Raw genomic sequence first — 14,036 nt, 5'->3', positions numbered from 1 at the left:
AATCTTAGTGTGGAATGTATTTAACATATTGCTTTAAGAAGAACTTCTAGTACTAGGTTCATCAGATTACCCTAAAAAATCACCATATTAAGCAGATGTTATATTCTTTAGAAAAGAACAAGAAGCAACTCATTTATAATTTAGCTTTCAGATACATTATCTGGTTATTGAGGCAATGCAAAACATTACCATCTTATACCAACATCATCTGATACTTCAGTGGTAAATATAAACACTGAATAGACAATAGGAAGAAAGAATACAGGGATGTAACATTTATGAAGCACTCTTTATGTGTCAGGCACTGTTTCTTGGTGCTCTTATATTTGTTGTTACCTCATGTAACCCTCAAAACAATTTCAGTCACTTAGATAATTTAAAAATGAGAAAACTGAGGTCCAAAGAGGTTAAATAACTTGCCTGAAACCACCCTGAAAGAAAAATACTACAATTCTTTTAAAAGTCTACTCAAATGCAACATTAAAATTGTTTTGTTTTCCCTTTACTGCCTCTCTGGGAAGTTGAATCCTCAAATCTTGATGTATGAAATAAGTGCTATGATTGCCTATATTATTTATAAAAAATGTAACTGATACCTGGCTCTTAGACACATATTATCAATTTCTCTTAATGAGATAATCACTAACAGGAGGATAACATCCAAATGCAAGAAAACATTCAACTCAAATTTTACAGATGCTAGGTGTGAGCCTAGGTCAGCAAATTCCTATACAGAGAGGAAATTATATATCTTACTTGTCACCTCTGTTCCCAAGCACATGGCACACGGGTAACAGGCCCGGTTATGCCTTTCATGTGCACATATTTGTGACTGCTGATTTCCTGTTGGTGGGTAAGATAAAAGTTTTTCTAAAGTAACTAAGATAATTGGATAAAAGACAAATGAAAAAATGAAATGGAATCTGCTACAAATAACTTAAAAAACAAAAATCAAAGCAAAAGAAAACAATGGGTATAACCAAAAAAGACTTCTTATTTCCTCCTGAACTGAATTCCCATCTGCTTTTAAATGGCAACATGTTTTTCTATTAACTGGGAGCTACAGCCAAGAAGCCAAAGACAATGAGGTTCTAGCCACCGGGGGAGGGCGCGCGCAGGGATGGCTGAAGGATGCTACCTGCTTCTGCCTCTCCGTGGAGGCTGCTCTCTGGTGACCCTATTCCCCTTCCAGCTGGCAACAAACTTTCCCTCGGGACTCTCCTGAGAATTAAAGAAATGCTTCAGTTCTCTGTATACCCTCTCCAGGGAGGGAAAATGGAGTAACTCAGAGGGGTCTAAGGGACCATTTGAAACACTGGGCCTGTGTAAGCTTTTAAGAAACAATGTTGACTGGGCAAAATAAAGCACTAGGTTGAAAGAACACATTTTTAAAAAGTAACTCCTCTATTTCAGTCTTTAAAAGTACCCATATCATCTTCAATCGCTCTCCACAGCTTTTTTGGTTGTTGCTATTTATTTATTTATTTATTTATTTATTTATTTAAGCTCTATGCCCAAAGTGGGGCTTGAATTCACGACCCCAAGATCAAGAGTCACATGACCTACCTCTGAGCCAGCCAGGCCCCCCTCTCTATAGCTTTTTAATTAAAAATAAAGATAAAAAGAATGCTCACTACAGTTAAACATTTTATGTTTCTAGAAGCCAGATACCAGTGTCAGCAATTTCCTCATCTCTGACTCACCTGGCCAAACTCTTATTCATATAGCTAGGACTGTACAGTTTAAATTAATACAGAATACATAATATATTATGTAATATTGATGATAATACTCTCCCGGCAAGACAACGAATTTATCAGTATTTTCATTTTATACCAAAAGTGGCCACTGAGACACTCTCTAGATTTGAAAAAGTGGCTATGGCTGTAGCAAGGTGGGTTGCTACAAAGTTAGAGGGCTCTCCTTAAGATAATGACAAAGGGAAGTCTATTTTTCCTAAAATGCTTTTTCTTTTTCAGTTTGTTAAATGCTTGTTAAATATGTACTATGTAATAGGTTCTGTGCTGAAGGATCTGGCCTTAGACTGAGAATGAAATTAATTAGTCACATCAGAGGTAAAACACTGGATCTGTAGGAGTCAGATGACTGAGGTTCCAGCTTAAATTTGTCTTACTGCTAAAAGAAAAAAAAACCAAAACCAATTTTGGCTTTCCACATTGCTGCACCATTTTCATTCTGAAGGAAAGAGGTGGAGAGAAAGATAGGATCTTATTTTTAATTGAAGCTAAATGTTGTCTGTCTTAAATTTCCTATTTATTAATTTTAAGACTTTTAAGCAACTCATTCTCTTGCAACAATAGGGCACCTGAGTGAACTGCCTAAATAATCAGACCAAAAAATAAAACCACAAAACCCCAAACAATATGGAACAAATCTGTCTCGCCCAAACTGAAAATTCCAGAACTACTAAGAAATAGCTCTGAATAAAATTTCTATGAAGTTGTAATAATATGTGGATTATAATTAGGACCAGGGTGGGATATACTTCCCCACCCAACCATTATGGGACCCAAAAATGTAATTCAAGAAGGGACAGAATTTTCTGTTACTTTTCCTTGTGACTATTTTTAGAAGATCTGATATAAAAATTAATGAGAAATGAATGTGCTTATATTATAGATTGAGTAAGACATGTACTACATAAGAACTAGCAAGCTGGTGCAATAATTCCTGGCACCACATGAGGTTTTTCCTTTCAGCCAGACAGAACCTCATTGGCTTTGATTTTTGTTTTGCACCTCTATGCTCCTACCTTGAATGACTTCAAAGTGAGAAAGGCACATTTATACCTTGCTAACCACTCTTTCACTTCACTCAGCTCAAGTGAAAGATTTATGGTTTCTTCTCTTTGCTGTTTCCTGTAAACTGACATATCATATACACGATGCCAGCCCTTGGTCTCACAATAAAAACCGAATTCTAGAAATGCTGGAGCAGTCAGTTAACAGCACTATACGTTCATTTTAACTTAATGGACAGTCATGTCAAGAAGATGCTCAAAAGGATTATTTTTTCAGCTAGGACTTAAAAAGGCATGTACTTCAGCTGCTTCTCAAGGTACTTTCTAGATGACTTTTTTCCCCCCTCCCAATTAAAATGAAAAACCTACAGGGAGAAAATCAAACATACATAGTTCACAGTTGAGACAAAACAATGAGGAGATTTGGGATTTATTTTAGTACTTATTAGCTATCACTGAATGATACGCTCAGTCCAATTCTACATATAAATTTACCTACAATACTCTCTGAGTACACTAACGATCTATTATGTATTAATCTCTGGTTTTTATGGAGGACAGGTTACAAATAATAGCAAGCAGACAAAATGTGGAGTCTGTCTGCTGGATAATTCAGAATAAAAAGAATTTATAATTTCTTACTTTAAAAGATGTTAATTTCCCAGTACAAATCCCTATCAGTGGTATTCCAAAGATATTTCTGTGTTGAGGACCACAGTCTGTCCTTTCCGAGAAATGCATGTAGAAAAGATGCACAATTATTTTATTAGAATTTTATTTTGTAAATAAAAATGGCCTAAGCACAAAGTTGCTAAGGAGAGGAAAAAATGTTTACCTGCCATACTTAAAAACTTTCATATTTTCACAGAGGTTTTGCTGTTCTAATTGAGTATACTTGCACAGCTAAAGGGTAGATTATAGGCTGTCCCTTTTACAGTTTTTATTATTTATTTATTTATTTATTTTTAAATTGTATTTATTTGAGAGAGCGAGAATGTGCATGTGTGAGAGAGAGAGAAAGAGAGAGAGAGAGTGCCAGCATGAGCAGGGGGGGAGGGTCAGAGGGAGAAGCAGACTCCCACAGAGCAGGGAGCCTGATGAGGGACTTGATCCCAGGACCCTGGGATCATGACCTGAGCCGAAGGCAGACGCTTAACCAACTGAGCCACCCAGGCGCCCTCTTTTACAGTTTTTATGAGAGAATTTTTGTTAATACATAAGTAGACTGACATAATTTTCCAAAATGATAAAAGATGGTAAGAATACAATCTCTCTGCCAAGTCTTGTACTTCTGAGCACTTGCATGATATCTTAATTTCATTTTTATGATCTCTATAAGAAAACAGTATGTAAAGTTGTGTTTCATTTCCATTTCACAGGTCAAGAAATCAAAGTTCAGAGAAGCGTGTGAATGGTTTGAGCTGATGTATCAGAAACCCCAAAGAAGAAACTTTACTTCTAGTCCAATTTCTCCCCACTATATCATGTTAATTCTCTGAAGACTACATTTTTAGAAGTAACAGAAGCCAGGTAAAAACAACTGAGATATAATAGAGGCCATTAAAATGTAATTTAATTCAGTGATTACCTGTCATATAGTGCATTTCCTGTTTTAAAATTTTTTTTTTTTAAGATTTTATTTATTTGACAGAGAGAGAGAGAGAGACAGCCAGCAAGAGAGGAAACACAAGCAGGGCGAGTGGGAGAGGAAGAAGCAGGCTCCCAGCAGAGCAGGGAGCCTGATGCGGGGCTCGATCCCAGGACCCTGGGCTCATGCCCTGAGCCGAAGGGAGACACCTAATGACTGAGCCACCCAGGTGCCCCACCCTGTTTTAAGATTTCTTAACATACAGTCATTTAAAACAGTTGGTATCAAGCAGTCTTTTTGCTAATGACCCCAACCCACTGCTTTCCTGCCACCAAGGTATTTTGAGCAGAACTATCTTACCTCTGCTCCCGAATATGTGTCGGTTTGGAGGATGAGTTCATCCAGATCCACGTCATTACTGATTGGCATAGAGTGAAACTGCAGGTTAAATATTTCCCTTCTTGTTGCTGCATCTGGTAAAGGCACATAGATGATTCTGTCAATTCTTCCAGGCCGCATCAAAGCCTATAAAGAAGATGAGACAATGAAGATTAACCAAGCTCAGAACTGACATTCCACATGAAAGGTACCAAAGAAAGGGGATGTCTAGAATCTCATGAATAACCCACTATTACCCATAATTAGTACATAAAACAAGTACTAGTGATTCTATAATCTATTTCAAAGATTCAAACAAATAAACAATGTTCAGAGTACTTTTGAAAACAGCAAAGCAATACTTCTGAGAGGCTTTCTGCTTCTCAGCAACTGTCAGGTCAATAAAATGGCTATTTTCTCTTAGGGAAATGTGTATTATGACTTGTATTCATTATATCAAAAGACTTTTTTTTTGGAACTTCCTGCAATAACTCTTAAAATATGGGTTAAGCTGTTTTAGAGAGCCCTCAAAATAGCACAGCTCTGATAAAATACTTCTAGAGCTGAAAGTAGTCAAATGAACTTCCCTCATATTTTACTGGAGGCTAATGACTAAATTATCTTAGAGCTAATGAACTCATCTATTCAGGAAACTTTATTGAGCATGCACTATATACCAGACATTGTTGTTAGTACCAGAAAACATCATGAATAAGATAGATATATGTAAAAGTGACTGTGGTGATAGTTACATATGTCTATGGATACACTAGAAGCCACTGAATTGTGTATTTTAAATGGGTTAAATTTGTTATGTAAATTCTATCTCAATAAAGTTAGTAAAACAGATATGGGTCTAAAATGTGTGTGTGTATTAAGGGACTGGGTCAACTTTTAGTTGGGGTGGTGAGAGAAAGTCTCCCTGAGGAGGTAACTTATGCAGATACCCAAAGGAGTCAGCCTTAGAAAGATCTGGGAGAAGAGCATTCAAGGTATCAAGTACAAAGAGCAAGAATGATTGATATGTTCCAGGGAAAGAAAAAAAAAAATCTGTGGTAGAGTGACTAACGGGAAAAGAGGTAGGAAATGAGGTCCGAAAGACAGTCATAGGAGGATCATAACGCCATAAAAAACATGGTAGAGTCCGGACTGTATTCTACTTGTAAACAGAATTCATTAGAAGGTTTTAAGTAGAAGGCGAATTGGTAAGATTTACCTTAAAAGATCACTCATGGGATGACACCAAAAGGTCTAATTTGTGTAACTCCAGTCCCAGAAGCAAAGAGAAGATGGAGCAGAAAAAATACTTGAAGAAGAATGAGCCAAAATTTCTCCAAATTCGTAAACAAACAAATTTACACAATCAAGAAGCTCAGTGAATTTAAAATAAAATAAATATAAAGAAAACCACACCCAGACACGTCATAGCAAACTGCTGAAAACCAAAGACAAGATCTTGAAAGCTGCCAGACTGAATACAGGGAACAATAATTTGCATCACCAATGACTCTCAATCAAAACAACGAAGGGCAGAAACCAGCAGAACAACATCTTTGAAGTGCTGAAAGAATAAAAATGTCATTCTAAAATTCTAGGACCAGTGAAAATATTCTTTAATAATGAGGGAAAAATTAAGTCATTTTCAGATAAAAGAAACCAAGAAAATTTGTTTCTAGCAGAATGGCACTACAGAAAATGCTGAGTGACGTTCTTCAGGTTTAAGGGAAATGACTTAAGATGGAAAATTGAATCTTCCGGAAGAAATGAAGAGCACTGGAAATGAAACACTACAAAACTGTACATGTCTTCCACCTCCAAAAAACTACTCTTGTTGCTGGCATAATTAAAAAAATGGCATTTCTTGAAGATTTAAGAGACATTCACTTATAATGAAACACAGCACACTTCTTTATGTGCACTTTTGAATGAAATACCCAGAAAAGTAAATACATAAAATAAGGAACACAGGAACTCTAACATGAACATCTTCTAATTAAAAAAACAAAACCCAAAAAACCCTGAAAATGTAGCTGAGACAGCACATAAAAACACTATAGAAAATACACATATCAGGACTTCATATGGTTGCATGGTGGAATGTAGTTCTCAGGGAAGCAGCACACACACACACACACACACACACACACACACGCACGCACACGCACACACACACACACAAATCATGATATTTTGTGAGTAATAAACTGTGAGTAATAAATTGTCCTCTGTCTCTAACCCAAGAATCGCATGTCTTTAGCCAAGCCCTCGTGAAATTGCGGCAGGTTAACATGTTAGCTTTCAAATAGGGTAAAGTCTCAGAACCTTTATAGTTCTTGACATGTATGTTCCTAATAATGGAGTCTCAAAATAATATAAAGCAAAAATTGACAGGATTAAAGAGATAAAAAGATAATTCCACAATTACAGTATGAGATTTTAACTCTTCTCTTAGCAATTACAGAACAACTAGAAAACAAATCAGTAAAGATAGGGAAGACTGAGGATCTGAACAAGACTATCAATCATTGTGACCTAATTGATATTTACTTATGGACCACTATATCCAACAACTGCAGAATACATATTTTTTTTTAAGTCCACTGGGTGTAATCACTAAGACAGCTTATGGTGAGCCATTAAACAAAACTCAACAAATTGCAAAGGACTGAAATCATACAAAGTAGTGCTCTGACTATAAGGGAGTAAATTAGAAATAAATAACAGTAAGACAGAGGAAGACCTCAAGCACATGAAAATTAAACAACACCCTTCTAAATAAACCACAGGTCAAAGAAAAAATCACAAGGAAATTAGAAAGTGTTTCAAGTTGGATGATAATGCAAATCTAACATATCGAGATTCGTAGAATATAGTTAAAAGCTGTGCTAGAGACAAATTTATAACTTTAAATGTTTATGGTAGGAATTAAGTCCAAAATTAATGACCTAAGGTTAAAGTACAAGGAATGAAATAATAAAGATGAGAGCAGAAATCAATGAAATAGGAAACAACAGAGAAAATCGAAAGTCAAGGGTAGTTCTCTGGAAAGACATTTTAAAAGATTTATTTATTTATTTGAAAGAGAGAGAGAGAGAGAGAGAGAGAGAGAGAGATAATGCACATGAGAAAACGCAGAGAGAGAATTTCCAAGCAGACTTCACGCTCCATGAAGAGCTCAACATTGGGCTTGATCTCACGACCCATGAGATCATGACCTGAGTCAAAATCTGGAAAGATTTCAAAAAAGTGATCAAATTCTAACTAGATTCAACAAGGATAAAAGAGAGAACAAATCACCAACATCACAAATGGAAGAGAAGTTACCATTACAGATCCTACAGATAGCAAAAAGAATAATAAGAGAACACTATGAACAACCTTATGACAATAAATTTAACAACTTCGAAAAAAAAATAAGTCTCTTAAAAAAATCCAGCGATCAAATTGGACACAAAAGGAAATAAAAAAATCAGAATGAACCTATATTTTTTAAAATGGAACTGAATTAAAAATTTAATTTATTATGACTTTTACACGTAGGTCTAGATGGTTTCACTTCTGAATTCTATCAAAGAAGAAATAACATCGAGATTGTACAACCATTTCAGAATAAAGAGAAGGGAACACTTCTCAAGTTGTTTTACAAGGCCAACATAATGCTAACTCCAAAACCTAACAAAGGTATCATTAAAAATGAAAATTACAGGTTAATGACCCTCATGAACAGAGACCCAAAAATACTTAAAACGTATTAGTAAATAGAATCTCACAATGTATAAAATGAATAAATCATCTTAACCAAATCCAATTGGTATAATTCACCATTAATTATTAACAGAATAAAGGAGGAAATTCACACAATCATTTCAATATGTGCAAAAAAACTTTTGACAGAATTCAAGATCCACTCATGTTAAAAAAAACCTTCAGCAAATTAGTAATAGAAGAGAACTTCAATATGAGAGGTGGTATCTAGAAAAACCAACAGCTAATATCATAATGTTGAAATATTGAAAGTTTTCTATCAAGAACAAGGTAAAAACTCACCACTTCTACTGAAAAATGTAATAGAGGTACTAGTTTTTATGCAAAGGCAAAAGGGAAAAGACAAAAGATAAAAACGGGGGGGGGGGGAGGAAACAAAGAACTTGGAAGAGGAAAAGGTAAAACTACCTGCATTTGCAGATGACATGATTGTTTATGCAGAAATACTAATCTACAAAACTACTAGCAAGATTACAGAATACAAGTTTATTATAAAAATTGTATTTTATATATTAAGCAGTAAGTGAACAGAAATAAAGCTTTAAAAATCCACTTTATGAGAATACATAAAAAGCATAAAACATAAAAGACAGGAATAAAATTAATGAACACTTCACTGGAAACTAGAACACTATTGAGAAAAATTAAAGACCTACATAAAGAGAGATACACCATGTTCATGAATTAGAAGACTCAATATTAAGATATTAATTCTTTTCAAATTTATCTATGGACTCAATGCAATTCCAATAAAATTTCACAAGAGCTTTTTAAAAAAAACTCACAAACATTATAAAATTTACATGGAAATGCAAATGAGAAAAGTGAAAGCAAGTCAAAAAAGAAAAAAAGTTGAAGGACTTACACTACCTGATTTCACAACTTATAATGCTAAAAAACCCAAGACAGTGTGATAAGGTGTAGAGGATATAAATATAGATCAACAGAACAGATAAGGGAGTCCATAATGGTTTTTATTTTGAAGGCACTCATCTAGGAAAGGAAAGCATTTAAAAAATTATGCTGCAACAACTAGACACTCATATTTATTTATTTACAAAAAAGATTTATTATTAAATTTATTTTTTAAAGATTTTATTTAAGAGAATGCACAAGCAGGGGGAGTGGCAGGCAGAGGGAGAAGCAGGCTTCCTCCTGAGCAAGGAGCCTCTTGTGGGACTCGATCCCAGGACCCTGGGATCATGACCTGAGCTGAAGGCAGATGCTTAACTGACTGAACCACCTCGGCGTCCCGTATTATTTTATTTCAGAGAGAGACAGAACACACGAGGAGGGGAGGGACAGAGGGAAAGAGTCTTGAGGAGACTCTGTGCTGAGCATGGAGCTCAGCTGGTGCTCGATCTCATGACCCTGAGACCTAAGCTGAAACCAAGAGTTGGATGCTTAACCAACATGCCACCCATGCGCCCCTAGATACTAATATTTTAAAAATGAACATTGATCCTTACTTGGTATTTCAAAAATTAGCCTTACATGGATCATAAACCTCAATGTATGAGCTAAACCTATAAACTTCTAGAAGTATAAAAAATTAAAAAACTGGTCTTTAAAAAATTAATTTTTTTTCTCTTCAAAAGATAGCTTTAAGAAAATAAAAAGGCAAGCTACAGACTGGGATAAAAGGTCAATAGGCACATCTGAAAAAAAATTTTGGATCCAAAATATACAAAGAACGCTTAAAAACAAATAATAAGAACACAACCAACAGAAAATGGGCAAAAAATTTGAACAGAACTTCATAAAGGAAACTATATGGTTGGGAAGTAAGTAAATGAAAAGATGCTCAACATCACCAGTTATCAGATCAAAGTGAACTTAAACCACAATGTAATGACATCATTACATTCTTGCAAAAATGACTAAAATTAAAGACACTGACAATACCAAAGACTGAAAAAGGATACGGAGCAATAAGAACTCATACACTGTTAATGGGAATATAAAATACAACAACCAATTTGGAAAACTGTCAGTTTCTTAAAAAGTTAAACATTTCCCATCATAACAGCCTAGCTACTCTACTCTTAGGTATTTACCCAAGAGGAACAAAACCATGATTATCCAGACTTGCACATGGATGTTCATAGAGGTTTTATTCACAATAGCCCCAAACTGTAAACAACCGAAATGCCCACCGGTTCATGCATGGAGAAACAAAGTATGTATATACATATAGGCGAACGCTAATTGGCAATAAGAAACGAATGAACTACTGATACACTTAACAACATGCATGAGGTCTCAAATCATTTCATTGAGTTAAAGAAATCAGATATGAAAGAATACATATTACATAACTCTATTTATTTAAAATACTAGAAAAAGCTAATCTAATCTATAATTATAAAAAGCAGACCAGTGGTAGTTTGGAACCTGGGGCAGAAGAAAAGATGGATTACCAAGGGGGCAAAAGTAATCTTTTGGGGTTGACTGAAATATTCTATACCTTGATTGCAAAGGTGGTGTCACCGGTTTACATATATGTTTACATTAATTGTACACTTTAAATTGATGCAGTTTATTATGGTACATAAATTATAAATAAAGTTGATTTAAAAAGTAGTAACATGTTTGTTAGATTCTCAGTATTTATCAATCAATCAGTAAATTCAAGGGCATTGGAGATGTTCTCAGATTGTCTCTATCTGGAAAGACTATCTCCTTCAACTAAGCAGTTGAAAAGAGTCACACAGAAGTGGTCAATGAAAAAAAAAGAAAAGAAGAATTGGTCAATAAGAGAAGGAATACTTACTTAATAGCAGATCAATTTTATGATTTGGCCATGATGATAGATTGGCAGGTATAACAATCATTTTAATGCTATAGTCAACTCTTTCTCTTTTAAAAAATTTACTTTATCATGTTTGTGTTTAGAGTTCTAAATAGATTCTTAAAAGTCATTGGATCAATTCCATTATATCTCATACCAGTGCTTCATAAAACACTCCTGTAAATGTTAACAGATGAAATACAGAAAGGGATTTTTTTGTTAAATAACATTTGGGAATGTTAAACAATGGGTAGAAGCAAAATTAAACAGGTCTCCTTCCATATGCAAAAATTTTTGGAACCCATACTAATAGATACTAAAAATTTCCAAGAGAAGGCTACAGTAGTTATATACAAATTTTATCCCAAATTCTAATCATAAAACATCTCAAAAGTTAATATTCCATTTTCACTTTGGAAAATGCTGGTGTGTACTTTCCGCATATGTCTCAACACCTACAATATGGTGAATGCCTACCAGATAACTATTAATTCTTAAGTTATGTATAAATTGGCAAGCAAAAAGTCAATTAAGAAATGCACAGTAAAGATAACTTCCTTTGTTTAAAAAGACTGTTTTAATTATTTGTAGACTATTCTCCACACCCAACAATAATACATTAGGTAAAAATGATGCATCATCAGCTTCCTTGAAATGTACTTTATAATTAAGTATTCAAACTGCATTTCAGTTATGGGGAATCACTTCTCCCCTACCTAAAACAAATACAGGATTCAGTAAATTAGAATGGATTCCAGTAAATATATGTTTTCAAATTATTAAAAATGTTAGTTAAGGCAAATAACATTAATGTTTACATGGCCCTTAAGAATATATAAAGCATTTTTCAGATGCCGTATTTTACTTAATATTTCTCCAAATCCTGTGACGTAGTTATTGTCATACTCCCATTAAGAAAAAGAAAATGAAGCCCAAGAACACACAATAAATTGCAGAAAGTAGGCTGGATGTTGAGTCAGTCCTCTTTTTACTTTACTATCCTACCAGGACAATGATACACAGTATAGATGGACAAATGAAAAAAATTCTTTTTTCTGAAATATGATACAGGTAAAAAAAGAACTTTAAATAATTCTTGCATCAAAAAAAAAATTATTATACATCTACTGTGGGCCAGGCAGGCCCTGTTTTAGGTGCTGGGGAAATAGCTGAGAATAGCTTGGTTATTTTTTTAAAGTTGAAGTTATCCTTTTCACCCTTATGGGAAAAATCGTATTCTAGGCTATTTTAAAATTTCCTTTCTAATAGTTGAAAGAACAACACAGCAAAGGATATACAGCACACACGTCATCTAAGTCACTGGAACAACACTCAGCATGCATCTGCGCCCCCCCACCCCCCACCAAGTTGTAACTGTCCCTGGGCAGTGCAGGTTGAGTACACTTCAATGATTATAATGTTGTCTGGGCCAACAGCCAGCTGCGCTTTTTCTGGTCTGATCTTGTCAGTGAAAGTTAGCTTAAAAAATAGTAGGAAAGAGCCTTCCTTCCTGTAGAACCCTGAATGAGTTAACACCCTTCCTAGAATTTCTTTAAAAATACTGTTCTGGGATATTAGGGTGGAAGAATGTATTCTGAATGATGGCATGTTCTGTTATTTTAAAATCAACATATGAGAACTCTCAATGAAAAAATAAGCCAAGACTTCCTAATACTACTCTGAGCCCTTCTAGCCCCAAGGTCATAGATATTGTGGTTGCTACCTTAAAATTCTATTTAAAAATATCATAGGCAAACTGCCTTTTCAAGAGAACTTATTCAAAACATTGGCAAGTCTCTACGTCTCAGCTCTAGTTTCTTCATGTGTGAGAAGGTGGTTCTTTAATCAGAGAGGGCTATGTATATTTGACAAGAATTCTTCTCAAAACATACAGGTGAAGAAACATCCCCACATAATTTTGTTAAATAATTCCATAAAGTTCACCTGAAATCTGCTTGTGCACGTAAGACTATGAATTATTAGATGACCTTTTATATGGGACTTCCAACCCTGATTCTAGGACTCCGTTATGGTATCTTTCCCAAGGAAACGCCCACAGCTTATGTTACATGGTCATTACTGAAAATATGTTATTATTATTTTAGTGATTACACCAATTACACTAATACCATTACCTTTTCTTCTTCTGACCTTTACAAAAAGGACTTAAAAGCATTTCTGGTATTTCATATTAAGGATTCTTAATGATCCAATTCTATTACCACAGTTACAGGGCTGCCTTTTCTTTTCTTTCTTTTTTAAAGATTTTATTTATTTATTTGACAGAGATAGAGACAGTCAGCGAGAGAGGGAACACAGGCAGGGGGAGTGGGAGAGGAAGAGCAGGCTCCCAGCAGAGGAGCCCGATGTGGGGCTCGATCCCATAACACCAGGATCACGCCCTGAGCTGAAGGCAGGCGCTTAACTGCTGTGCCACCCAGGCGTCCCTGCCTTTTCTTTTTTATAAATTCTGAAATTTGACACTTATAATTTCATATTCTATCAACTGATCAAATCTAATTTAGTTAGCATAGAAACACTTGTTCAGACCAGGGTATTAAAATAGACACTTTGAAAAATCAGGTCCCATGGCTCCCATTCATTTCAAATGATCAACAGGGTGTGTATGTGACTGTAGGGAGTGCCTTCCTCTAGGAAAGAAAAGCAGCGCTGAGCCTTTACATTTTACTTTAATAAAAACATATCAATGTATCATGATTCATGGAGAAAATAGTTCCAGAAACCGGGAAGAG

The 14,036-nt window shown here is 35.0% G+C and overlaps 1 protein-coding gene across 7 annotated transcripts in view; it reads right to left on the bottom strand.

Annotated features, from left to right (window-relative positions):
• Positions 1-14,036, bottom strand: part of AFG2A (AFG2 AAA ATPase homolog A) — a 340,553-nt gene that overhangs the window by 73,859 nt on the left and 252,658 nt on the right. For 6 of the 7 annotated variants that reach the window (XM_026499287.4, XM_057310049.1, XM_057310050.1 and 3 more), the window contains one exon: positions 4,710-4,874. In XM_026499287.4, the coding sequence (XP_026355072.2) occupies positions 4,710-4,874 (165 nt within the window). Of the gene's footprint in view, positions 1-4,379; positions 4,875-14,036 lie in introns of those variants that run through there. The other variant, XM_044384309.3, reaches the window with a different exon arrangement.

This window comes from Ursus arctos, unplaced genomic scaffold, assembly GCF_023065955.2.
Source record: "Ursus arctos isolate Adak ecotype North America unplaced genomic scaffold, UrsArc2.0 scaffold_11, whole genome shotgun sequence".
Classification (NCBI taxonomy): Eukaryota; Metazoa; Chordata; class Mammalia; order Carnivora; family Ursidae; genus Ursus; species Ursus arctos.
This window is presented reverse-complemented; position numbering and strand designations above follow the sequence as displayed.